At 33.0% G+C, this 27,369-nt stretch overlaps 2 protein-coding genes across 2 annotated transcripts; one reads left to right on the forward strand and one right to left on the reverse strand.

Moving 5' to 3' along the window:
- Positions 1–4,316: 4,316 nt before the first annotated feature.
- On the reverse strand, positions 4,317–13,307 carry LOC100371208 (uncharacterized). The gene is made up of 7 exons (XM_002734504.4): positions 13,165–13,307; positions 11,839–12,075; positions 11,442–11,544; positions 8,086–8,208; positions 6,642–6,831; positions 5,945–6,122; positions 4,317–4,533 (listed from the first exon to the last, which is right to left on the reverse strand). The coding sequence occupies exons 2-7, from the start codon at positions 12,062–12,064 to the stop codon at positions 4,406–4,408; spliced, it is 948 nt and encodes a 315-aa protein (XP_002734550.2). The 5' UTR covers positions 12,065–12,075; positions 13,165–13,307; the 3' UTR covers positions 4,317–4,405.
- Positions 13,076–27,334, forward strand: LOC144351329 (uncharacterized protein F35H12.5-like). Its single transcript, XM_085507103.1, has 7 exons — positions 13,076–13,132; positions 15,442–15,940; positions 17,205–17,307; positions 17,709–17,825; positions 19,442–19,622; positions 24,789–24,966; positions 26,310–27,334. Exons 2-7 carry the CDS (start codon positions 15,472–15,474, stop codon positions 26,429–26,431), a joined length of 1,170 nt encoding a protein of 389 aa, XP_085363229.1. The 5' UTR covers positions 13,076–13,132; positions 15,442–15,471; the 3' UTR covers positions 26,432–27,334.
- Positions 27,335–27,369: the final 35 nt, after the last annotated feature.

Raw genomic sequence — 27,369 nt, forward strand, 5'->3', positions numbered from 1 at the left:
CACGTGGTTGGGCGCCCATGGGATGGGGCTTTTGCCCTCATTAATATGCCTAACCGTTATACCTCAAGCAGTGTTGCAGTTAGGAAGATGAGACCTGTTTTATTATGATGACGTAAAAGTTGAGATTTTACTAAAATAACAGATGATCATACATGGTCATGTGAAGTCATTAATATGTATAGCTGCCATATGTGAAAACACTGTTGTAGAACGTGACATGCAACCAGTTCCATAACGAAGGTATCAAAGAAAAGATGTACCTAACATAAGAGATTGTCATATATGATTATATAACCTCATTAATATGTATATGTACATATTATATACATTTTGTATTCTGAAAACCAAATCTTGATAACCACTTCACGGTACTGGTCATTGACACTACCTAAATGACGATCACGTGACCTAATTATTTATGAAACAAACGCCTGATAGCTTTGGCCCCGCTGATGCCGCTTGCGGCTTTAATTTTCAGTTATTTTTGGATTTTTATTTAATTTAAAAGATAGGTGGCAATATTTGTCAAAGTAAATGTTTTCAGGCAAGTCTTGGTCAATGGAATTTAAATTTGGTATGAAATCACACACGATGTGTTACTGATATACGTCAGTTTGTTGTTGTTGTTGTTGTTGAAATTGTTATGGTGGGCAACAACTTATCATTGGATGGATGTCTACTACAAGTTGAATGGATACACATTTTATTTACACCTTTCTAGCGACATTTGTTATCCAAATTGCTCATACATAATGCAGTAGACGTCCAAATATGTTTTCTTTCTCTTTATCGACATTTTTTCCACGCCAACCCACAGATCCCTAGCCCAACTATTCAAACGGAGGCATCTCTTTAGAATCGATTGCATTACTAAATTTTGCGGAATCAAGTTGTTGCCTGAATCTAGCCACTTCCAGTAAATCAACATATTTCGCTCGTAACGAAAACAATATGAAGCCGGCCCCATGTACATCTATTTCCAATGTAATCACGCCGGCCGATAATGTGTACTTTTTTTATACAAGTGAGTGTGGTACACCTAAAATTGTTATTCTCCGGCGGCATCTACAATCGTGGCATTTAGTCTACGTCAATTGAAACACATTTCACATTATAAACTTTACAATATATATGCATAGATTGTTATTTATAAAATATTGACATATCTTTCATTTCACATTTTTGTGAGGTCGTACAGCGCGGTCAAAGTAAAATATATCGGGGCTGTTAATGGTGCTTCCGAGATTCATGACCAAACGCGTTGGTGGCGCGCTTCCCTTCGAAAGGCGACGAAACCAATGGGATACGCGCGCGTACACAATACACGTTCGAACGCCAGAACGCGGTTGTGTTGTAGTAACTTGAAAATAGCTAGACGTTTCGAGCAATGGCTCTTTATCGATAGCATAGAAGAAAAAGACCACATCTAAATAACAAGATCCATATCTAAACATTAAATCTTGTATGGAATAAGGGATTGGTCAGTTACTTTGGCCTGGGGGGGGGGGGTCGGCAGATTCCATTTTGCCAGCTGTAAATCTCAGTTGACCCACCCCCTATCAAATAAAAAAAAAGTGGGTGACCCCCCCTCAACATTATATTTTAAAACATGCTGTCCCCCCCCCAAAAAAAAATAAAATAACAACAACAAAAAAACAAAGAAACATTAACTGTTTTGGCTCTGACATGATTACAAAATGTATTATATGTGCATTGAAAATATCATGGTTTTCCATAATTTTGACATATTTTTTAGTGCTTGCATTCAAAAGACCTTAGGAGGGGAGGGGAAGCATAAAGCCAAAAAATGACTACAGAAAAGGCTGCAGAAAGGAGGGAAATCTATCCTGCTAAAGATAGTAAATAAAAGCAAAGCTGTGGAGTACTCACTCGATAAACGCCCTTATAAGATAGGAAAAGAGAATTTGAATCTTGACGGTTTGAACTCTTTAAAAACTAAGTTGGATTTAAAATATCTTTCATATCTTATAGACCAGGAAAGCTTTACACCCGAAGCACAGTCAAACTTTGATTTTTGCTTAAATTTGTGTTGGATTTTGGTATTTTACAGAGCAAAATATGCATATTTAAAAGTTAAAAAGACAAAAAAACTATTTATTTATTTTTTCATCATTTATTTTAATTTATATATCAGCATTTTCACAAATTAAACTTTTTTGATTTGCTGAACAAAAATTGTCACTCCTCTTTGTACTAATTGCTGTTGTCTTTCCGTCTCCTGTTATAATTGGATAAATCCAGTAAATATCTTATACAATGGTGACTTCCCTACTGATCCACCGACCCCCCCCCCTAGGCCAAAGTAACTGACAATCAAAAACAGGGTAACCCCCCTACTGATCCACCGACACCCCCCCTAGGCCAAAGTAACTGACCAATCCCTAAGTCTAGGTAGTACTTAATGTTTTGGCGGTACTTTTTCTTCTATGCTATCGATAAAGAGCCATTGCTCGAAACGTCTAGCTATTTTTAATAGTTATTTAGGACTACGATTACCAAATATTATCTTCTATATATAATATTTATCAGTTCGAGCAGTGTTTATTTATTTATAAACTACTATTGTAGTAACTTGGAATCTCTCGTTTGTCAGATACGTGTACAGCTACAACTGGTGAGTAGGTGTTATTCAGTGTCTCTGTCCAAACATTTCCAGTGTGCTCGTACTCGAACAAAACTTACCCTACACACTGCCACAACTCAAACCATTGACTGCTTAGCTTGAAATCGACAGAATGTGTGCGCCTGAAAAAATGCTAATTCGGACGCAAAACGCGTCGGTACAATGTGATTTTTTTGTGGTCTGTCTTTCTCCGGTCTAACTATATAATTAATTTCAGTTCATATATATTTTCAGAAGTGTAATTTGTACTTGAAATAACTGGCTAATCGTACCCCCACATCATGAGGAAAGCAACTTGTGTACTAGTAACTACTTTGGCGGTTGCTGCTGGCGGAGCACTGTATTATTTGTACTGTAAGTGACGCCGCAGTTTGGATGCTCAGAAGATACACAATGACATGATTGTAGAAGAAAATGACAAATCGGTGGATGTGGTAGATCCTGATGTGTTTATTGCTGTGAAAGTTCACGGAAGAGTACGGGATGAGGATGACATTGTGCATGAAAACAACAAGGACACTGACAATAAGCTTACTCTCAATCTCCATCGCGATTTCCCTAAAGCACGTGTAACGACATGTATATCTGCTGAGGTTGAAGAGGTGACAAATCGTGACAATGTTTCAGAACTTCTAAAGGTGCTTTTCGGAGTCAATATAGATATAATCCGAAAAAAGAAAGAGAAAATAGGAGGATATATAAAAGCGCATGAAAAGATGGACGTTGACACTGTAGGGAAAACAGAAGACAGGGTTGACACAGTTATGAACCAGATAAAGATGGCAAGAGAAACAGTGTTACTGTTCGCTGACGTTAATGTCAAAGGACTTGATGGAAATACATTTGTAATGATTCTTGTCACAAAGACAGCCTGGTGCTTATTGGAGGGATGTACGTACCAGTGGAGAAACTGTATCAACTATGTGAAAATTCTAGAGTGATTAATGATGGTGAGTTTGGTGCGAGAGTGAGAGTCTTCTCTGATGACAGAGATGGAAGTGGCCAGACAAAACTTGTTCTAAAAGTAGATGTAACGACCATTGACACAGATGAATTGATGCAGAGCGAGAATGAGGAGATTGGTGAGACTGGTAGTGATGACCGTGATGGTGAGGATGAAAAACACAGCAAGGTGAGTCAGGGATTTTGAGTACTTGTCCAATTTTCTCAGATGAAAATATGTTACTCTGCTTGAAATTACAATTATTGGTGAATTATGTGAAGTATGCATGTTAAAATTCATAAATCACAAGTTTTATATTTTTCTTATTTTTTTTTATTTTACAGATTGCATTTGATCACATAATTGGTTGATAACAGTAATGGAGGAATTACTGGTACATTTTATGTAATAATAGCTTTGCAAATAAATAATTTTCAATATAACACATGAAATTAAAAACTACCAGAACAATTACAAAATTGTGTTGTGATTTTGTTGTAATATGTGCATGACGTAGGTAAGTGTGGTGGCACTCTAGTAAGACTATAATTTTCACTTTTCAGTGACACAATCCCGGCTATAAAACTCGTAGATGATTCTGTTAATAGTTTTCATATTCCCACAACATGAAATCAATGCAAAAAATAATATTCCATACTTGCATCTCAAAAAAAAAATAGTTTGACAAGTTCTTTTGGCAAATTTTCCCTGAGAGAAGATTAATGTATGTTAATTTATGTCAACAATGTATACAAATGTAGTTTTATTTTCGAAAAATATGTAATAATACAATTAAAAAACCCTAATACTGCCAATTACTAAAGTTTAGAAGTTGTTCTGAGAGCTAAGACCATGCTTTTAAGTTGTTCACATACAATCTCAGGGTATTTCCAGTGTGGTCTGTGATGTCCGCCTTCAAATACGACAACTCTATGAAGATGATCATCTAAAAATAAGTTAAATAATCATTTAAACATTAAAAATTAGTTTTACTACAGAATCATAAATCTAAAATATGTTAATATAACTATCAAAATATTCAATGTGCTGTAAGACAGTAAAACATCTAGCTAAAAACATTCTCCTTCGCAGAGACTGGGTGTTGTATCACTAAGCTAGGTAGTCACCAGGGGCTCCCTAGGTCAGGTCATAAGCTCAAAGACTCTGCAAGGGAGAGTGGCTAAAAACATGTTCTAATTTCAAACTGTCATTTTTTAAAACTGCTAAGTTGGTATTTTTCAGAGTTAAATTAAGCATCAGAATAAACTTTGCAGTCTCCCCCACCATACACACATCTGTAATGTTCTCAATACATGTACATGTATACAGATATTGTCATGAGATACTAATGAGTGGTTACAGAAAGTGAAAACTTGAATCAGAACATGCTTAAACCAAAACTTATGTAACTGAACCTATTTCAAACTGATTCAAATATATAAACCCAGTCATTATTAGATTAAGTATAATAATATAAATTATCAACCTACATGTGTTTATTTATATATATATATATGGTCTTTATTTAAAAATTTAAGGCCATAGGCCCAGTAAAGTATTCACACATACAAGAAGAATATTCGAAAAATGAAAATACTTTACAGAATATTTAAATAAAATCACATATCTCGTTCCTAAGTTTCAATGCATGAAAAATGTATGCAGCCAGTGGTTGTAAAATGTCAGAATTTTGAGAAGTAACAAGATCTGTAAATTTATCATAAGATGGGGTATTATAAAATGTACTGGGTAAGTATGAGGTTCGCAATTCATGGTAATATGGGCAAACAAGGAGAAAGTGAAACTCATTTTCAATTTCATCTATGTCACAAAGAGGGCAAATTACACTACGATCTCTTTTAATGCAAAGGCAGTGAGAAACACATCGAAACCGTGCAAGAGCTACTCTATGGGAATAAATTTCAACAGATTTTAAGTATTTTTTCCGGCTGCAATGTAACCTTAAATTCCCGATATGTAACCAGTTTGTCTAGTGAACAAATATCAGTAAGCCACTCAAAATGTAGGCATTTCTTAAAACGACATGAAAATACGCTTACAAATTCCTGAATATTGCCAACTTACTGCGATTACCAAACATGTTCTAATTTACACAAATACAATAGTTTCCTGATGTCTGCCACCCAGGTAGGTTTTATTTAGATAGCTTTGATGGAATTAATGTCATATCAAAGACTAGATCCAGTCTATTATCGTGAGAAAAAGCCATGAATATGGGAAGGGCACTCTGAATGGCTGGATTTCAGGCTAGTCATATCACCTCTTGCATTGAAAAAACATTCATTCAATTCATCAATTTAAAAAATGATGAACACTATGTCAGAATGTATACTAACCTGTAAGCTGAGAATTAAACACCCCTTGTGTATTACACTTGATGATATTGCTGTCGGGAATTTGTAGCTTTTCAACTATTCCTTCTGACACATGGAGATCAATAATAGGGTCATCCATAGTATAAATCATTAATAGAGGAAAGTTTCTTCTTGCAATGTCAGAAAGATGAGAGTTAAACTGAAAAATAGTTTTTTTTTTTAAAAGGAGCACATTGTGTATTATCTAATCAATTAATTAATTAAATTGTTGCTGATAACGATTGAGAGGAAGACTGCTACCAATTATTTTGATTTTAAGGAAATACTTAAAAATGCTTTCTAGATTACAAAAATCTGTACATGATAATGACAGCACAAGGTTCATATTTGTTCAGAGCTATGAAATGATATCATCTATGAATAAACTGTTCAAGTTCAAGGAGGGTAGCAAATACATTTTACAGTTCGACCAATCATTGGAATAGTAATAATAAATAATAATAAAGATAATTTTATTGCATCCTTAGAAATACAGCGTTTCCATCAGTTTGGAATAGTAATTCAAAAGATAGAATTTTTGTTTCAAAGCTGGTCCAAACCATTATTATAATTTTTTCTTCTTTGGTATATTGAATTTAATGTTTGCTGACCTTTAAACATTTGTTTGAAACAAACCTATTATATGAAGTATAAAATAAAATTTTATATTTAAACTTACCAACTTGAAATCGATCTTAAAAGCCTCGTACATACTGTATACGTTGGATTCAACGGTTCGTCCTCGTAAACCAAATAAGCTATACAGCCAGTTAGCCAGCCAGCCAATTAAAATACAAAGCAATGGTATCTGATATAACTTGTATATCAAACAAGACATATACTTAATGATAGGAACAGGTCTTAACGGTCTGAAACAAACAAATTTATAGAGAAATAAATGTAACTGTTGAACTATAAACTAATATTCATCAACTCATATGTGCAGTACATGTAACGAGGTAGGTAGCACATCAGCCTGCAATGGTGATTGTGAGTTTGAATCCTGTGTTTCATGTTCCAATATATGTCTGTTTATTTGCACAATTTACTGTGATTGCAAACAATTTACCACACAAATTAGTCGCATTTATGAAAACTATGATAATCAGGTTGTCATTTAATGCTCACATACATCAGGGAATACTTGTTCAAAGTTTAGTGACAAAAAAAAATTTACCCTATTTAAAATCAACTTCTTCAACGATTTTTTGATATTTTGAATTTAACAAATGCTATTGAATCAACATTTAATGTATACTGTTGAAAAAACATACTTTTGATAGATTTCACAGACTGAACAATGTCACTTAAATTGCATTAAGATTAAGGTTTTCATCATGTATAGATGTTAGAAGAGGTCATTAAAATAGTGGATGAGTCATGGTCTCAACAAACTAATCAAATTTTATATATATTCTTCTGTACATTTTAATAAATTTTGCATAAGGCGAACAAAATATTTCAGTCCCAACAATTACAGAATTCCCAATTTTCACTATTCACACTGTATTATGCCTGCATGTTCACAACAAACTTAAATGATTTGCAACTTTTCTGGTAAATTATGTGCATGCACACATATATAGTCCCTGGAAGACTCCATTGTAAAAACTATTACAATAGAAATTAACATGTCCTTAAAGTGTGAACACTATAAAACACACAGAATTTCAAAATGGCTAGACAAAAAAAAAGATAGAAGAAGAAAACCAGAATCAAACTGACATGAACCATAATTATAAAAAATCAAAATGGTAGAACGACTGCAGAGGTGTCCTGTATGATGTATTAAGTATTTTTGTAATGTTGTATGTCTGTCTATGCATGACTGTATATGTAGGTATTGTGATACAGATGCATGGAGAATTACTAATGAGATTAATATATTGTTTTTTGTTGTTGTCATGCTCAAACAATTCGTTACAAAATGTCATGCATTGCAAGATATATTGATGTCTATACTGGTGAATCTCCATATGTTCTTATGCTCTCCTCAAATGTAATTTATCATCATTTTGGATCGTTTGACTGCTGTGTATCATACATATATTTGGGGGATGATATAACAACTCTTGGAACAAGATGGTGGAAAAAGAAATGCCACAGGCTTCACCATATCCTACCTATGTGGTACAAGTCCAGCCCCGGAAAGAAATGCCACGGACTTCACCATATTCATACTAGGATCGTGGACAATATGAGAACATGTGTGAGATGCCAATGAGTGGCCAAGAAGAATATCTACCCTGTAAAATACAAAAAATTATATATATGAGTGTTTTGGAATCATAGTTATCTTTTTAGGGTTTGTTATCTAGGGGTACATATGTAATATGCTATGTCTGATAACATGAATGTGTCTATATTCAAAATATTCAATGTAAGATGATTGCAATGCTAGATGATATCAAATTGCAATGTAAGATGTTATCAATTCAAAATGTAAAATTGCAATGTAAGATGAGATGATATCAAATTGCAATGTGAGATGATACATGTATCAAATTGAAATGTGAGATGATATCCAATTGCAATGTGAGATGATATCCAAATTGCCATGTAAAATGATATCCAATTGCAATGTAAGATGATATCAAATTGCAATGTAAGATGATATCCAATTGTAATGTGAGATGATATCCAAATTGCCATGTAAAATGATATCAAATTGCAACGTGAGATAATATCCAATTGCAATGTAAGATGATATCAAATTGCAATGCTAGATGATATCAAATTGCAATGTAAGATATCAAATTGCCATGTAAGATGATATCAAATTGCAACATGAGATGATATAAAATTGCATAGTGAGATGATATCAAATTTCAATCTGAGATGATATCCAATTGCAATGTAAGATATCCAATTGCAATGTAAGATAATATCAAATTTCAATGTGAGATGATATCCAATTGCAATGCTAGATGATATCCAATTGCAATGTGAGATGATATCCAATTGCAATGTAAGATGATATCAAATTGCAATGTGAGATGATATCAAATTGAAATGTGAGATGATATCCAATTGCAATGTGAGATGATATCCAAATTGCCATGTAAAATGATATCCAATTGCAATGTAAGATGATATCAAATTGCAATGTAAGATGATATCCAATTGCAATGTGAGATGATATCCAAATTGCCATGTAAAATGATATCAAATTGCAACGTGAGATAATATCCAATTGCAATGTAAGATGATATCAAATTGCAATGCTAGATGATATCAAATTGCAATGTAAGATATCAAATTGCCATGTAAGATGATATCAAATTGCAACATGAGATGATATCAAATTGCATAGTGAGATGATATCAAATTTCAATCTGAGATGATATCCAATTGCAATGTAAGATATCCAATTGCAATGAAAGATAATATCAAATTTCAATGTGAGATGATATCCAATTGCAATGCTAGATGATATCCAATTGCAATGTGAGATGATATCCAATTGCAATGTAAGATGATATCAAATTGCAATGTGGGATGATATCAAATTTCAATGTGAGATGATATCCAATTGCAATGCTAGATGATATCCAATTGCAATGTAAGATGATATGCAATTGCAATGCTAGATGATATCCAATTGCAATGTAAGATGATATCCAATTGCAATGCTAAATGATATCCAAATTGCAATGTGAGATGATATCAAAATGCAATGTGAGATGATATCAAATTTCAATGTGAGATGTATCCAATTGCAATGCTAGATGATATCCAATTGCAATGCTAGATGATATCAAATTGCAATTTAAGATGATATCCAATTGCAATGTAAGATGATATCAAATTTCAATGTGAGATGATATCAAATTGCAATGCTAGATGATATCCAATTGCAATGTAAGATGATATCCAATTGCAATGCTAGATGATATCTAATTGCAATGTGAGATGATATCCAATTGCAATGTCAGATGATATCCAATTGCAATGTCAGATGATCTCACATTGCAATGTAAGATGATATCCAATTGCAATGCTAGATGATATCAAATTGCAATGTGAGATGATATCAAATTTCAATGTGAGATGATATCCAATTGCAATGCTAGATGATATCAAATTGCAATGTAAGATGATATCCAATTGCAATGCTAGATGATATCAAATTGCAATGTAAGATGATATCCAATTGCAATGTGAGATGATATCAAATTGCAATGCAAGATGATATCCAATTGCAATGTAAAATGATATCAAATTGCAACGTGAGATGATATCAAATTGCAATGTCAGATGATATCAAATTGCAATGTAAGATGATATCAAATTGCAATGTAAGATGATATCCAATTGCAATGTCAGATGATATCAAATTGCAACGTGAGATGATATCAAATTGCAATGTGAGATGATATCAAATTGCAATGTGAGATGATATCAAATTGCAATGCGAGATGATATCCAATTGCAATGTAAAATGATATCAAATTGCAATGTTAGATGATATCCAATTGCAATGCTAGATGATATCAAATTGCAATGTAAGATGATATCAAATTGCAATGCTAGATGATATCAAATTGCAATGTAAGATGATATCCAATTGCAATGTGAGATGATATCAAATTGCAATGCAAGTTGATATCCAATTGCAATGTAAAATGATATCAAATTGCAACATGAGATGATATCAAATTGCAATGTCAGATGATATCAAATTGCAACGTGAGATGATATCAAATTGCAATGTGAGATGATATCAAATTGCAATGTGAGATGATATCAAATTGCAATGCGAGATGATATCCAATTGCAATGTAAAATGATATCAAATTGCAACGTGAGATGATATCAAATTGCAATGTAAGATGATATCCAATTGCAATGTGAGATGATATCAAATTGCAATGCAAGATGATATCCAATTGCAATGTAAAATGATATCAAATTGCAACGTGAGATGATATCAAATTGCAATGTCAGATGATATCAAATTGCAATGTGAGATGATATCAAATTGCAATGTGAGATGATATCAAATTGCAACGTGAGATGATATAAAATTGCAATGTTAGATGATATCAAATTGCAATGTAAGATGATATCCAATTGCAATGTCAGATGATATCAAATTGCAATGTCAGATGATATCGAATTGCAACGTGAGATGATATCAAATTGCAATGTAAGATGATATCAAATTGCAATGTAAGATGATATCCAATTGCAATGTAAGATGATATCCAATTGCAACGTCAGATGATATCGAATTGCAACGTGAGATGATATCAAATTGCAATGTAAGATGATATCAAATTGCAATGTAAGATGATATCAAATTGCAATGTAAGATAATATCAAATTGCAATGTAAGATGATATCAAATTGCAATGTAAGATGATATCAAATTGCAATGTAAGATGATATCCATTTGCTCAACATTAGATATACTTCCCAATAATAATGTGATATGATAGCAAGTTGTAATGTGAAATTTTTATTAGTCATTTCTCACCTTTGTAATTTCATAGCTTTAATGAAAGCTTTGACCACTTCTGCTTTGTGTGTGGGTGAGAAGTCAAAGGTTTTACCTTTATCAAGTTCTGTGTATCCCATCCCTGAAAATGACAATAAAAGATAATCTTGATACATTCACTGAACAAAAATGAATTCCTTGTTTCATTCTAATTTTTTTTCTGAATTAGTCTTAATTCTCCATATAAAAGTGTTTTTTCTTCAACTGAACTCTTATACATGTATAAGCTTTCGTAAGTCGAATATTTACATATAGGCATAACAACTTGGTGCTACAGTTGTTGCGCAACATACATTTTCAAATATAAATAACCTATTTCACAAGCATATATAAATGACTTCCATGTTGCATTGTGATGATTGCATATGGCATTTACCTGGCATATTTACTGCAATAAATCTTATACCAGCCTTGGAAAAATATTCAAACAACGAAAAAAATGTTTTGTAAGTAGCAGGAGTTCCATGCACTCCAATGATTACAGGTCCATCTCGTGGCCCGATATCTGCATACACCATGTCAAATACTGCCCCAAGAGATGTGACCTCAATGTGTTTTAAATCAGAAATGAAGGAATCGGTAGCGGAGTAAACTTTCGTCATTTTTGGAAATCCTGAATGTGAAAAAAGTATATTATCACGCATTAATAATCAATCTGATAACAATCTTATGTAGGTATAGGCTCAATAACTTGATATGACAGAGATACAATATAGGAAAAAAATGGAACCTATACCAGATTTTAATCACATTGGTGTTTCTGAAGCCCACTAGTGTAATTTCGGGGGGACGGACATCCAGGCATTTTTACCACCTGGCAACCATCACAGTGAGAACAAATGCCAAAAACTCTCAGAAAATGGTACTTTAGGATTGTTGTTATTCAGGATTACTTCAAAGTTGAGTTTGTATAACTAATTCTTTTGTTATGACAATCATGCAATATTATTTATCAAAAATTATATTATTATTATTAATTTTTCTATTATTAGTCACGCCTATAAATTTACAATGCACACTTTCAAATTAGGCCAAAGAGAACAAACTTAAAATATGTCATGCCCCCATGAAATTCACAGTACAGACTTTAGATTATAAAAAAAAATACCTGATTTCAAGTTGGTCATTATGTCATTGATTTATTTTTACCTATCACAAACGCACCTCATATATCTGATCCAGTACATAAACAATTTACTTGTAAAACCATAGACCTTAAAAAGAGTCTTTCTAAGGTCTATGGTAATATGAGCTCCGTGGTAAAACTAACTGAACACTCAATCTCATAGTAAGTTGTACCATGGAGGTTCTTTTTACCTCCATGGTTGTACCATGGAGGTAGTACCTCCATCGTTGTACATAAACAGCGTTTCATCATACGAGGTGCAAACTTAAAAACATAAAAAAAAAAAAAAAAACTTGCCTGCTGAAATTAAGCGAATGGGAATGTGTAATATACGTTGGCACAGTCGTATTGGTTGGCGTATGGAGCCCCTCATAAGACACGCCCCTCCCCATATACCCGTTACACACTGTTTCGTTGCGTTGCAATCGTACACCGATGACGACACCACCCATTTCCAATCCAGAGAGTCTCCCATGATTCATGAATCAAAATGTCTGCTCGCTGGCGATAGGGAGTCACGTTTGAGAATACTTTAGAAATTCTCGTAAGTGCCATAATTTGTTACTGATCCCATACCTCATTAATGTATGCTTGGTGATATTAACCTGGTCGTAAACAATTTCAACAACAGCTTATTTCAGATTACAATACCTATGCCTTTCCCCGACTAACGCATGATGCCGGCCCGTAATCATCAATTCAATCAAAAGTCATGAGGTGGGACTAAGGTTTATATCGCCCTCACTCCCATGTCGCACTTGACCGAAGCGGTAGACGGTCGTTCGGCTCTGCTTCCCTGAAGCAGGGTGACAGGTTGCTACAAGCGCGCCACCTAGAATGGCAATCAGACGATGAATCCCCGGCCTTGGCAAACGCTGGTTTTCTTGGATCTCAACATAAAAAGTTCGGTCGTCACCTACATGAATGGTTAGCTTGACTCCGGTTTCTTAGACTATTTAGGTTAATAATTTAAAGTAATCGTGATATTGAGACCTTTGCACTAAGTAGTGAAAAGTTACACTCCCAGGTATTCCCTTGTAATTATTTTTAAATTTCATGATTCAACCCGAAACAAGTTTTTTATTGGCCGACTGAATAACAGTGAAATCTATATGTATTTATAAAGATGGAGGAAACCTTTGTTTTGTTGAGAGTAACCAAGTGGAAATTATTAATTCTCCGAAATTGTGTTAATTTTGGTATACTGGAAGATTATTCTAATATAATTTATTAGTAATTCATTGACCTTGTTATTGAGAAAATCTAATGTTTATACATGTATTACACAGTTAATATGCAAGCTCTATGAGGAAATATAATAATAAAAAAAACATTGTAATTTTTTTTAACTCAGACTACAAGTTAGAGACTTATTTGAATAAGCTAGACTGCAAGAAAGGGAAATGTTACACAAAATTTACAATTATAGCAACCACAATCTTGAAATAGAAAAATGGTGGACACACATAAAAACCAAAAAGACAGAATATGGTAAAAATGTATTGTAGTGTCAATTTAATCGAAGACGAGGAATGCTAAATAAATATGAAACTGAACTGAAAATATTCTTTAATAAAATCAAAATTCCATGAAAGATGAAAGACAGTAAAAATATATTCACATATTTACTTTAAGGTAGAGATACAAATATTATTATAAATTAAGCTGAAATGTATATATGTTCTTGAACTAATATTATTCATTTATTTGTATAGATTCTATCATATTTCATAAAATATCACTTGCTATAACCCAGTGTAAAATTATTCACAAGCGGGCAATAAAGATATTATTAACTCGAGTAATGATGGGGCTTGCAGAGAATGTTTTCTACAAATAAAAATAGTAGGTCACTGAACTTTTAAAAATTGTATTCAAGTTTCTATTGTTTATGCCAAAGTAATGGTTGTGTGATACAATAGAATGTTTTCTCTCGTGAAATCGCTTCTGCATCCACTTCTAAAAGTTTGACTACCATTGGAACCGTACAGCTTTATTTTATGCTCTAATTAACTCACTAATTAAAGATAAAAAAGTATGGCCAACCAAAAAATGTTTCAAGCTGTGATGAAATCTTTGAGCCATTTACCATTGGCTGCTACGTTCAAGTACATATGATGAAATAATCAAATGTAGTTCTTAGATGGGTATATTTTTAATGAAATAATGTTTTAAAAGGAATTCTTATGGAAATACCCTGGTAGTTCCAAAAGGGCCCATTTTTGCATGTTTTCAGTTTGTTTTTGTGTCCTGAGTAATAGTAAGCAAGCCAAAAATTCAACGACTTGTGTCTCTAAATCAACAACTGTGTAACACTTTTGATACACAAACAAAAAAAATAATATGATAATTTGTTTCCTCATATTTAAGGTTGAATTCCTGTGAACTGTGACTGCAAACAAAATAAAAATGAAAAGACAATCTTACAGTACAAAAAATTTACATTACACAAAGTCTTGCCCGCATGCCACTGGAAGCATTGACTACATCATGGAGCAATATAGCTATATTATTAGGAAAACAGTGTTTTGTATTGCAATATTGTCATTCCATTCTTTCTTGCAGTCATAATTAACTGTTGTCATCATGTAGTATAAAGTACATAGATAAAAAATTCAAAAAGAGTGCTATAATTGTGGAAAACTGGTGGTCTGAATGAGCAACTGGATTTTGTAGTTTGGGCATAATTTCATCAGAATCCAGAGTGACTAGTATACACACTTCGTAAGTTTGGCTCACTGTAAATTCAATGCTGGTTAGCTTTAAACAAAAGCCTGTTATAATATTAGTTAGACATAGTCATTCAACATTCTTCCATGCTCAAAGTATATCACAAGTCTTTTATTTTTTCAGTATAGTATCATCCATCATCACATGTAAATAATGGCGTATAGATTTCATCAACTACTCAGTGTTATCCATGGTTGCAGTGCTCAATATTCAATACCGATAAATAGGGTCTTGACAAGGTACTACATGACAAGTACCATCAGATGCAATTGGAGGAAACAATTCAAGGAACAAGTTAGATATGTATATACATATAGTTCAAGTTACAAATTACCAAAACATAAATACCAGAGCAGAATTACCACAAACTACTTCGGCTTGAATACTCCTGTTCGGAGATTAATGTGTACCAAAACTGACAGAAACAACGAGCTACCTTTATCTTATGCTGATGTTGATACATGCGATTCAATATTCAATGTTGCATACTCAGATTTAGGAGATCGGAATGGACCAGTATTACTGTTTCTTCATGGTTCACCAGGATCATTTAAAGACTTTTCTGCCATCTTACCATATTTGCCAAAAAAAGAATGTAGAATAATTCTTACAAATTTCCCAGGTAAGACACCAATTAGCTGAAATTTTGGATTTTCATGCATTTATTTATATTCATGTAGGCATGACCCACAGTAGTCTAATAAGATTTTTAGCATAAGTTGCAATTATAATGCACCATAGGTTATACATGTAATGTGCATTTCAGTCTAATTATAGCTGTTCCCACAGCTAATATGCAGAAGCAATGTAAAATGCAAATTATTAAAAATGGGCTTTAATGTTTAAATGGTATGATACCAAAAATTACTGCTGTTGGTCATTCATGTCAATGGTCTCCAAGATATTTGCTAACATAACAATATACCCGTACTTAATACCAAACAAGCAGTCTCTCGGCTGAGATAGCTCCGCTGTTAGCAATGCACGTTTCAATTAAGGAATAGAAGATATTATTAGAAAATGAACAATATGTATAGTATCAAAACAATCAGACTTGCGGTTTTCAACAAGAAGTCGAAAATATCACTTTTTACCAAAAATGACAAAAATATTCACCAAAATTAGAGAATTAAAGATATCATTACAAAATGAACAAATCTGAGAGAGATCCACATGTAGTACGTATATATGTAATATCAAAGCAATTGGACTTGCGGTTTTCAACAAGAAGTCGTAAGTATCACTTTTTACCAAAAATTACAAAAATATTCATCAAAATTAGAGAATTGAAGATATCATCATGAAATAAACAAATCTGAGTTAGAACCACATGTAGTACCTATATATGTAATATCAAAGCAATTGGACTTGCGGTTTTTAACAAGAAGTCAAAAATATCACTTTTTACCAAAAATGACAAAAATATTCACCAAAATTAGAGAATTGAAGATATCATTACAAAATGAACAAATCTGAGAGAGATCCACATGTAGTACCTATATATGCAATATCAAAGCAATTGAACTTTGGACTCAAAAGTTTTAACATGATATAGAGAAGCAATAAATCTAATCCCATTGGTGATTTGAATACTTATTGTCACATTGTTCATCAAAATCTTCAGAGGGGGTAGCTTTGGAATTATGTAAAGGCCAAATTACAATTCAAAATATTCAAAATTCTTCAGTATAAATCAATGTCTTATTTAGTGGATAACAGATTATTTGTTATCAAACTCAATAAATAAAAATTAAACATAAGCTATATTGAAAGACAAAGTGAAGGTAAAATGTTTTCTACCATTCATATCACATATATTTTCTTACTTCATCACAGTACCATACTGACTTCTATTACAATTATACTTTTGTACTTTGTGTCATCAGGATATGGTTATTGTAATATACCTGTAAATTCTTCATTTGACTATACACCATCTGTAAAGGCCAAATTCATTAAAGACTTCCTTGAAACAATCCAAGTTGACAGGTAAGCATGCAGCTATCATCAATCCTCTGAATGCCAAACTGTTATTGCATTATACCGGTATATAATCTGAAGCCTTAGAATATCAGTTGCAAAAGGTGAGCATAATAATACTTCAAGTGATCGGTGAATCTACCATCTATGTAATACAAGATGAATCTATCATGTTCTGAATTGCACAGAACCATTACAGAATTATATGGGGAAATTTTGTAAGAAAAACTTTCTCAAATTGAATAATAAGTGTCAATAAAAGTCTTACTTATATTTTTTCAAAAATTTGAAAGTTTATTATGAAGTCAGTATACATGTAGTCACTGTTTTGTTGTTGAAATAATAATTATATACATTAAATTTGGCTGACCAATATTGACTGATATTAATTATTGAAACCTTACTTTCAGAGTGAATGTGTTAGTGTCTCACAGTTTAGCAGCAACAGCATCTACATATCTGTGCACTGAGTATGACATTGTTGACTCATGGGTGTCTATTGCTGGTGTTGGCACAAGACCACATCAGTGAGTACAATCCTGCTAATATATATATCACACTTAGTTTCACTAGTCATTGATTATCACATATTATGTTTCATGTTATGAAAAATGATATGATACAGTTGAGTTCTTAGATTTGCTTTAAACAAATGTGTACTACTGCCCATATAAAGATAGGTGTCTAGCTGCCAATTTAAGTTAAGCTAGGTGATTATTTGACCATGAAGGGCGACTGAAATTTCATGCTTGATATTTCAATAAAGAAACAATAAAGATTACTGATATTGCTCTTGTTGCAAATTGATTATGCAAACTATATAATATTATTATGCTAATTATTTACCATATTTGTGCTTTTACCTGAGGAAAGCATTGTATGCTGACCACTATTGCATAAATGTACTACCGGTACCCCTGGCAGAGAATAAATGTCACCAGTAAATATTCCTCCAGATACCTACCCGGTATATTCCTTCCAAAACGACAAGAATTTGATATCCCTTTTGCATTTTGCTAGTAACTTTAATTCGTACAGACTAGATTTCTTTTTTGTTTTAGTTCCTGTTTTTTATATGTGTCTCAAACATGTCTGGTCTGAACACATTCAGACTTCACACATACATAATACATCTTGGGATACATATTTTATCCTTATTGTTTCATAATTCGATTCAAGGTGGCCGAATGGCAGTGATTTTTGAACTAAAAATTCAAAATTCTGTATTTCTGCATTTCTGGAATCAGATCTCAATTGTGCATACATGTAGTTAGATTTTGTTCAAAACTGTCAAAATACATTGGACATCCTGGGATATTGATGCACATCATTTGGGTTATCAGATCAGAATCAAGCCGATTCAAAACGGTAAATAACAGCAATGTTTGTGGTATTAACAAATGCTGTTCTAGATCTTTGCATGTCTCTGCCATGTCTTGACTGATTGCAATCAATCTTAACAACTACATTGTACATTAAGTCACTCATATTAATACGCAATTGTTTCAAATTCTGATTTAAAATGGCTGATGCATTTCAAAGTTATTTACTATTGAACAATGATTACTTGTTTAGTATGGTAAGAAACATTTCCTGTGCTGACAAAAGATAGTGCTAAAATTAAGCTTGAAGAACTCCCTTTGTTGGTTTTCAAGAGTTGTTGTCAGGTGCTGAATGTGTCTAGCCCTTTTTTTCTAGATGCTAATTTAATGGTTAAAGGGTGGTGGTTGTCGCACTGTGCATGTGCGACATTTGTGTTGATAAACATTGATTTTCCCACAATCCAATGCGCTCGTCTAATGAAAATCACAAGTATGAGGTTTGACCTTGGCGCGACTTGCGCTAATTACCGCCGGTGACTCCTTCGATACCTTCAATTATCTAAAAATATCTAATTAAAGCTTGGTAACGTCTCGGTTTGTACTCTTTAATCTGCGCAACAGTCAAACTCGCCATCTTTGTTTATATGAGACCCATATATCTTGCGTATCCATGGCGCGACGACTTCCACCCTTTAACATTACTATACATGTACACGTACATTTCATTGCAAGTAACCTCCACATGCCAAGGTGACCTGTGTATGGTCAGGAACACATAGTTTCATTAACTCCAATATACCGGTATGTATATCATTCCACAGCTTAATTAGACCATTCGGTTTGGTGAAATGTTTATCTTGGTTACTTCATAATTCACAACGTAATAAATTGATATATGGATTACTTAGTGAACTTATTGTAAAGGCAACTGGTTTCAAAGTAGCTGATAAAAGTTATGCTGTCAATTCAACCCATGAGGTTGCTACTCTCAAGTTTGAGCAGGTATGTGGTGTTCTACCCCGTGGTGATATATATAATTGCTGTTTGACAATTTGAATTCAGATACCCGGTAATTGTTTAAAGCGCAGTGGTCATCGTGTGTTTGAATTTCATGTAAATAAGCAATGCATTTTATACGCATTGTAAATGTTGCTATGAGTTCAATATCGAACTGGACGCGACACGACGACTGTCGCCCTTTAATTTCTTTGGATGTATTATATCCATTGATATCATTATGGGGGGTGGGGGGGTGTACCTGGTACAGGTTACAGGAAATAAAATGAAAGTTCCAGTTACAATAAAAATTAGATATTTACACTTTACAGATAAATCAAATTCCTAATTACATTTTACATTTTTATATGTAAAATATGTAAAATTGCAAATTGTGTACAAATTACGACATTTAATATGCTTTATACGCTTACAAACAATAATATCTTTGTACAAATTACAGACGAATAAAATTACAAAAAGCTGATTACATTTTTCACCTTGCCAATGTTTACGAATTTAAGTTTTGTATTTATTTAAATTACATATTACGAAAATAAAAACAATTGATTACAGCTCATGAAAATAACCATTGCCGACCCTCATTATAACCAGACTAATTTTGAAAAATTCATCGATGTTCAGAAAAAGTTGTTTATTGTATTATTTAAATCAGCCAATAGTGTCCATTCAACTTTCTTTGACATATGAAATTATACATGTATATGCACTAATTTTGGATGGGAACAAAAATCTATAGTTCATAGTTGCTGGTGAAAAGTAAATTATAAAAAAAAGATAAAAAATTGGTCTAAAAATATATACATAGTGTGTTCAATATGTTTGTGTCACATTACAAGTTAGACATACATTCAGAATGTACAATGAATACGTTGGTGCATGTCATTGAACAGATACAAACTAAAAATACTGTACAATGAATACGTTGGTGCATGTCATTGAACAGATACAAACTAAAAATACTGTACAATGAATACGTTGGTGCATGTCATTGAACAGATACAAACTAAAAATACTGTACAATGAATACGTTGGTGCATGTCATTGAACAGATACAAACTAAAAATACTGTACAATGAATATGTTGGTGCATGTCATTGAACAGATACAAACTAAAAATACTGTACAATGAATACGTTGGTGCATGTCATTGAACAGATACAAACTAAAAATACTGTACAATGAATATGTTGGTGCATGTCATTGAACAGATACAAACTAAAATACTGTACAATGAATACGTTGGTGCATGTCATTGAACAGATACAAACTAAAAATACTGTACAATGAATACGTTGGTGCATGTCATTGAACAGATACAAACTAAAAATACTGTACAATGAATATGTTGGTGCATGTCATTGAACAGATACAAACTAAAAATACTGTACAATGAATATGTTGGTGCATGTCATTGAACAGATACAAACTAAAATACTGTACAATGAATACGTTGGTGCATGTCATTGAACAGATACAAACTAAAAATACTGTACAATGAATACGTTGGTGCATGTCATTGAACAGATACAAACTAAAAATACTGTACAATGAATACGTTGGTGCATGTCATTGAACAGATACAAACTAAAAATACTGTACAATGAATACATTGGTGCATGTCATTGAACAGATACAAACTAAACATACTGTATAATGAATACGTTGGTGCATGTCATTGAACAGATACAAACTAAAAATACTGTACAATGAATACGTTGGTGCATGTCATTGAACAGATACAAACTAAAAATACTGTACAATGAATACATTGGTGCATGTCATTGAACAGATACAAACTAAAAATACTGTACAATGAATACGTTGGTGCATGTCATTGAACAGATACAAACTAAAAATACTGTACAATGAATACATTGGTGCATGTCATTGAACAGATACAAACTAAAAATACTGTACAATGAATACGTTGGTGCATGTCATTGAACAGATACAAACTAAAAATACTGTACAATGAATACGTTGGTGCATGTCATTGAACAGATACAAACTAAAAATACTGTACAATGAATACGTTGGTGCATGTCATTGAACAGATACAAACTAAAAATACTGTACAATGAATACATTGGTGCATGTCATTGAACAGATACAAACTAAAAATACTGTACAATGAATACGTTGGTGCATGTCATTGAACAGATACAAACTAAAAATACTGTACAATGAATACATTGGTGCATGTCATTGAACAGATACAAACTAAAAATACTGTACAATGAATACGTTGGTGCATGTCATTGAACAGATACAAACTAAACATACTGTACAATGAATACGTTGGTGCATGTCATTGAACAGATACAAACTAAAAATACTGTACAATGAATACGTTGGTGCATGTCATTGAACAGATACAAACTAAACATACTGTACAATGAATACGTTGGTGCATGTCATTGAACAGATACAAACTAAAAATACTGTACAATGAATACATTGGTGCATGTCATTGAACAGATACAAACTAAAAATACTGTACAATGAATACGTTGGTGCTTGTCATTGAACAGATACAAACTAAAAATACTGTACAATGAATACATTGGTGCATGTCATTGAACAGATACAAACTAAAAATACTGTACAATGAATACGTTGGTGCATGTCATTGAACAGATACAAACTAAAAATACTGTACAATGAATACATTGGTGCATGTCATTGAACAGATACAAACTAAAAATACTGTACAATGAATACATTGGTGCATGTCATTGAACAGATACAAACTAAAAATACTGTACAATGAATACGTTGGTGCATGTCATTGAACAGATACAAACTAAAAATACTGTACAATGAATACGTTGGTGCATGTCATTGAACAGATACAAACTAAAAATACTGTACAATGAATACGTTGGTGCATGTCATTGAACAGATACAAACTAGAAATACTGTACAATGAATATGTTGGTGCATGTCATTGAACAGATACAAACTAAAAATACTGTACAATGAATACGTTGGTGCATGTCATTGAACAGATACAAACTAAAAATACTGTACAATGAATATGTTGGTGCATGTCATTGAACAGATACAAACTAAAAATACTGTACAATGAATATGTTGGTGCATGTCATTGAACAGATACAAACTAAAAATACTGTACAATGAATACGTTGGTGCATGTCATTGAACAGATACAAACTAAAAATACTGTACAATGAATACGTTGGTGCATGTCATTGAACAGATACAAACTAAAAATACTGTACAATGAATACGTTGGTGCATGTCATTGAACAGATACAAACTAAAAATACTGTACAATGAATACGTTGGTGCATGTCATTGAACAGATACAAACTAAAAATACTGTACAATGAATACGTTGGTGCATGTCATTGAACAGATACAAACTAAAAATACTGTACAATGAATACGTTGGTGCATGTCATTGAACAGATACAAACTAAAAATACTGTACAATGAATACGTTGGTGCATGTCATTGAACAGATACAAACTAAAAATACTGTACAATGAATACATTGGTGCATGTCATTGAACAGATACAAACTAAAAATACTGTACAATGAATACGTTGGTGCATGTCATTGAACAGATACAAACTAAAAATACTGTACAATGAATACGTTGGTGCATGTCATTGAACAGATACAAACTAAAAATACTGTACGATGAATACGTTGATGCATGTCATTGAACAGATACAAACTAAAAATACTGTACAATGAATACGTTGGTGCATGTCATTGAACAGATACAAACTAAAAATACTGTACAATGAATACGTTGGTGCATGTCATTGAACAGATACAAACTAAAAATACTGTACAATGAATACGTTGGTGCATGTCATTGAACAGATATAAACTAAAAATACTGTACAATGAATACGTTGGTGCATGTCATTGAACAGATACAAACTAAAAATACTGTACAATGAATATGTTGGTGCATGTCATTGAACAGATACAAACTAAAAATACTGTACAATGAATACGCTGGTGCATGTCATTGAACAGATACAAACTAAAAATACTGTACAATGAATACGTTGGTGCATGTCATTGAACAGATACAAACTAAAAATACTGTACAATGAATACGTTGGTGCATGTCATTGAACAGATACAAACTAGAAATACTGTACAATGAATATGTTGGTGCATGTCATTGAACAGATACAAACTAAAAATACTGTACAATGAATACGTTGGTGCATGTCATTGAACAGATACAAACTAAAAATACTCTAAATGCATTAATTATTCACTGGTTCTTAGTTTTGCTATTTTTGTTGATAAAATATGTGACAAGTTAAAACCCAGTGAAATTAAATTCCAGTGAAAATAAATAAAACAGTACTGTACTTCATATTTGTTCAATTCAGTGTGAACAAAACATTATTCTATAATATTGTTAATTCCTATGTCATTTGTAATTCTTTTAAAATGTAGGAGACATTCAATTATAAAGATTTATTCTCACCAGAAACTTTTGCTTAAAATTTTGTAGTAGTGAAAATTTCATTTTTATATTTATAACCTTTTCATCACCAGACTTTCTTGCCCCAAATTTTTCTGCACTCTTATATTTCCCAATATTTCTGGAAATGAACCCTAATTTTGGAGCAAAAAAAACAGGCAAAATTTGGGTAAATTTTCAGTTTTTACTCAACAAATTTGGCTATTTTTGTCTTTTAAAGGAAAGTGCAGACTATAAAAGGGGCTATTTTGTGATGAAAAGAGGGAATGATGAAAAATTTTGTTTTAATTTTGGATCAAATCATCTTCTATCGGCTACAAATCTTGATCAGAGTTTTAGAACAAAAATGAAACAAATTACAAATGTATGTGGGTTGTAATTTGTGAATAATGATTTTGGTGGTGAAAGGCTTAAAGCGCGATAGTCGTCGCGCTTCTCATGTGCGACATTTGTGTTGATAAACATTGATTTTCCCACAATCCAATGCGTTCTTCAAATGGAAATCACAAGTATGAGGTTTGACCTGGGCATGACTTGCACTGATTACCGCCGGTGATTCCTTCGACAAAGAAGCCATCTTTGTTTATATGAGACCCATATATCCCCCACATGCGCAACGCGACGACTACCACGCTTTAATGTTATAGTTTGTGGCTACTTTATTTGACAGCTTCAAAAGAACTGGACAAGAATCTGTTCTAAGGGAATGCCATTTGTCCTTCTGACGGCTGCATGTGACAAGTTCATTGAACGTGAGGTCTACTGTGACTTGATAAAGTTTGTAAATATACCAGATGAAAAGATTTCTGTTGTTAACGGAGATGGAAAATTCATCAAAGGTAACATAGGTAAGTGTTTGCAATGTTCACAAATTTGTAAATAAGCTTGTTAATGTAAGCTAGGATGACAATTGACAGTATTAACTTGGATAATTTATTTACATACACATTAATTAAAAAACATAAATAGCATTGTACATGTCAAAGCACTGAAAATATGGCTGAGAGTTTCTTTTCAATAAGGAAACATTATGTATTGTGGCTCCTATGATCTTATATTACAGATTTCTATTACATGTACTATGATAAATATGAGATTATATACTGCAAAGTATGCATGAAGACAGTACAGCGAGAGTATCAACCGCAGTGCAGAGGAGGGCGATGTGACCACGTACTGTCTGAGTGCATACTTTGGGGCATCCTCGTAATAAAATTATTATACATCTTTTTCTTCATGGGGGGGGGGGCAACGTAATTACCATACACTATTTTTTTGTTCATACAACGTAAATTGAAAAAAAAAAATTCTGTAATCACAGGCTAGACATACAAGATAATCAATCAAATATTTTTTCAGTACACTGTAAAAATGTGTCATTTTTCTTGGTACGTTCAAGAATTTACATCCAAATAAAAATACATCATGAGACTTAGCGAACAGAATCAGAACAGAATTTGACCCTGGGGGCAGCAATGTTTGCTTTTATTATTAGAGGATGCTTACATGCGTAACCGTTCCATATTTTGGAATTCGCATTTTCTAATATGGTAGGATGAAAATACGCAGTACAATACCGCTAAATTGCGGCACGTTGTAACTTATGGCATTACATTGACAGATGTACATTTTGTATAACAATTATGTATTGTATTAAGGTAGCTAAAGGGGAAAAGCGAGATAAGATCATGGACACATTCATGAAATTTAGTCTATAAAGTTTGACTGACTATATCTCTAACACCATGAGGTACATAAAATTCCGAGAGCCAGTTTCAAACATTTAACACTGAAAAAATTAGAACTCATAACAAAAAAAGGGAATAATGAGAAACAGCCAATCCCACATAAAAACCCTATTTTTTTGGAAGTTCATGGGAATGTTTGTAAGTTAATCCCCTGAGCATTTATACAACTGAATATTAACACGAAACATACAAGATTGTGTTCTCTTATATCTCAGTTTTCTGAAAACATATACATTGCCATAGCTGCATGCTTAAGAACGGGCAAGGGAAATGCTAAACACTGTTAGTCCCCTTTCTCCTCTCACTACCTTAACTCACAGCCTCCACTAATAAAACAATGTTTCTTGCTGTATAGGCAAAGTTTTATATTTTAATGTCTTTTTTCTTACCGGTATATATTTTATTTTTATTAAATTTGGTAAATTTATTGATCTGTATTGCAGATACAATGGGCCAGATGCAAGCTGTTCATTTAGAAAAGGGTAAACATTGGTTACATGCAAGCTATCCTGAAATTACAACTACTGCAATCTTGAACTTGTTGCAATATGTAAAAAACATCTGACCTTGATCTGTGTTGTGGTGTACGTGTTTCAAATGCTTACAAATGGATTGAGAATGGAAAGCTGTGTTTAAAACCATCAGGGTCTATTTATAATGGAGAGAAAGCATATCATTTTGTAATTTAGTAGTGTGCTGAGAACATGCATGTAATCCTGTCTTGTTGTGGTTACAATTGGTTATTTTATGTTCACTTTGTAATACATGAATGAATTTTATGATTTGATTTTAAACTTGAATTTCTCCTATAGTTAAATGCCCGCACGGATTTAGGGAGAGGTGCGCCAGACACCCCCAGCCAGCAAAAAGAAATTGAACAATCAATTGACAAACCCAGCCCACGTCAATAGGAACCCCCCCCACGTCAATAGGGAACCCCCCCCCACAGAATTTCTTGATCCGCCAGTGAAATGTGAAATGTCAAAATGCCTATCATTCAGAGAGGATTATACCAGGTGTGCGCTTGTGATTTACATAACAAAGGATGTTTATGATCTACTGAGTTGCCCAAGTGAGACAGCTGCTGGCAAGACCACATCCTGATTGGCTCATGTGGAAACCCAGGTGGTGTTTTTATTTATGCCCTATAAATAGGCTAGAGTGAGGTCACTTGGGGTCATCATTTCAACTTAATACCCTGGGTGTTCCTGCTGCGTTATTGTGAGACAAGTGATACAGGCTTCAATCATCATTCTGTGAGACTTGTATGAATAACATCGTTCCTCTGCAAGCAAGACTCCTGTATTTCTTTGTTGTTGTGTTGCAGAAGCCATTGACTGTCGTCCATTTCTACATCCTGGAACTGTGAGTTATCACCAATGCACACTTCCCTCGGCAATCCCATATTTTAGTGAATTTAATTATTGTAATTATTTTGAAAGGTATTAAAACAGAAACTTTAACTTGATATTTTGCTGTATGTGTATTTCATTTTCCACTACT

This window comes from Saccoglossus kowalevskii, chromosome 1 (genome assembly GCF_978046115.1).
Source record: "Saccoglossus kowalevskii chromosome 1, keSacKowa6.1, whole genome shotgun sequence".
NCBI lineage: Eukaryota > Metazoa > Hemichordata > Enteropneusta > Harrimaniidae > Saccoglossus > Saccoglossus kowalevskii.

Coding starts and splice junctions, on each gene's coding strand:
- LOC100371208 (XM_002734504.4), bottom strand. CDS start 12,064: ATGACGAAAGTTTACTCCGCTACCGATTCCTTCATTTCTGATTTAAAA. Junction 6,123..6,641: donor TTAAGATCGATTTCAAGTTG/GTAAGTTTAAAT, acceptor ACTATTTTTCAG/TTTAACTCTCATCTTTCTGA. Junction 4,534..5,944: donor GTTTAATTCTCAGCTTACAG/GTTAGTATACAT, acceptor ACTTATTTTTAG/ATGATCATCTTCATAGAGTT.
- LOC144351329 (XM_085507103.1), top strand. CDS start 15,472: ATGGCGTATAGATTTCATCAACTACTCAGTGTTATCCATGGTTGCAGT. Junction 19,623..24,788: donor CTACTCTCAAGTTTGAGCAG/GTATGTGGTGTT, acceptor TTTATTTGACAG/CTTCAAAAGAACTGGACAAG. Junction 24,967..26,309: donor ATTCATCAAAGGTAACATAG/GTAAGTGTTTGC, acceptor TCTGTATTGCAG/ATACAATGGGCCAGATGCAA.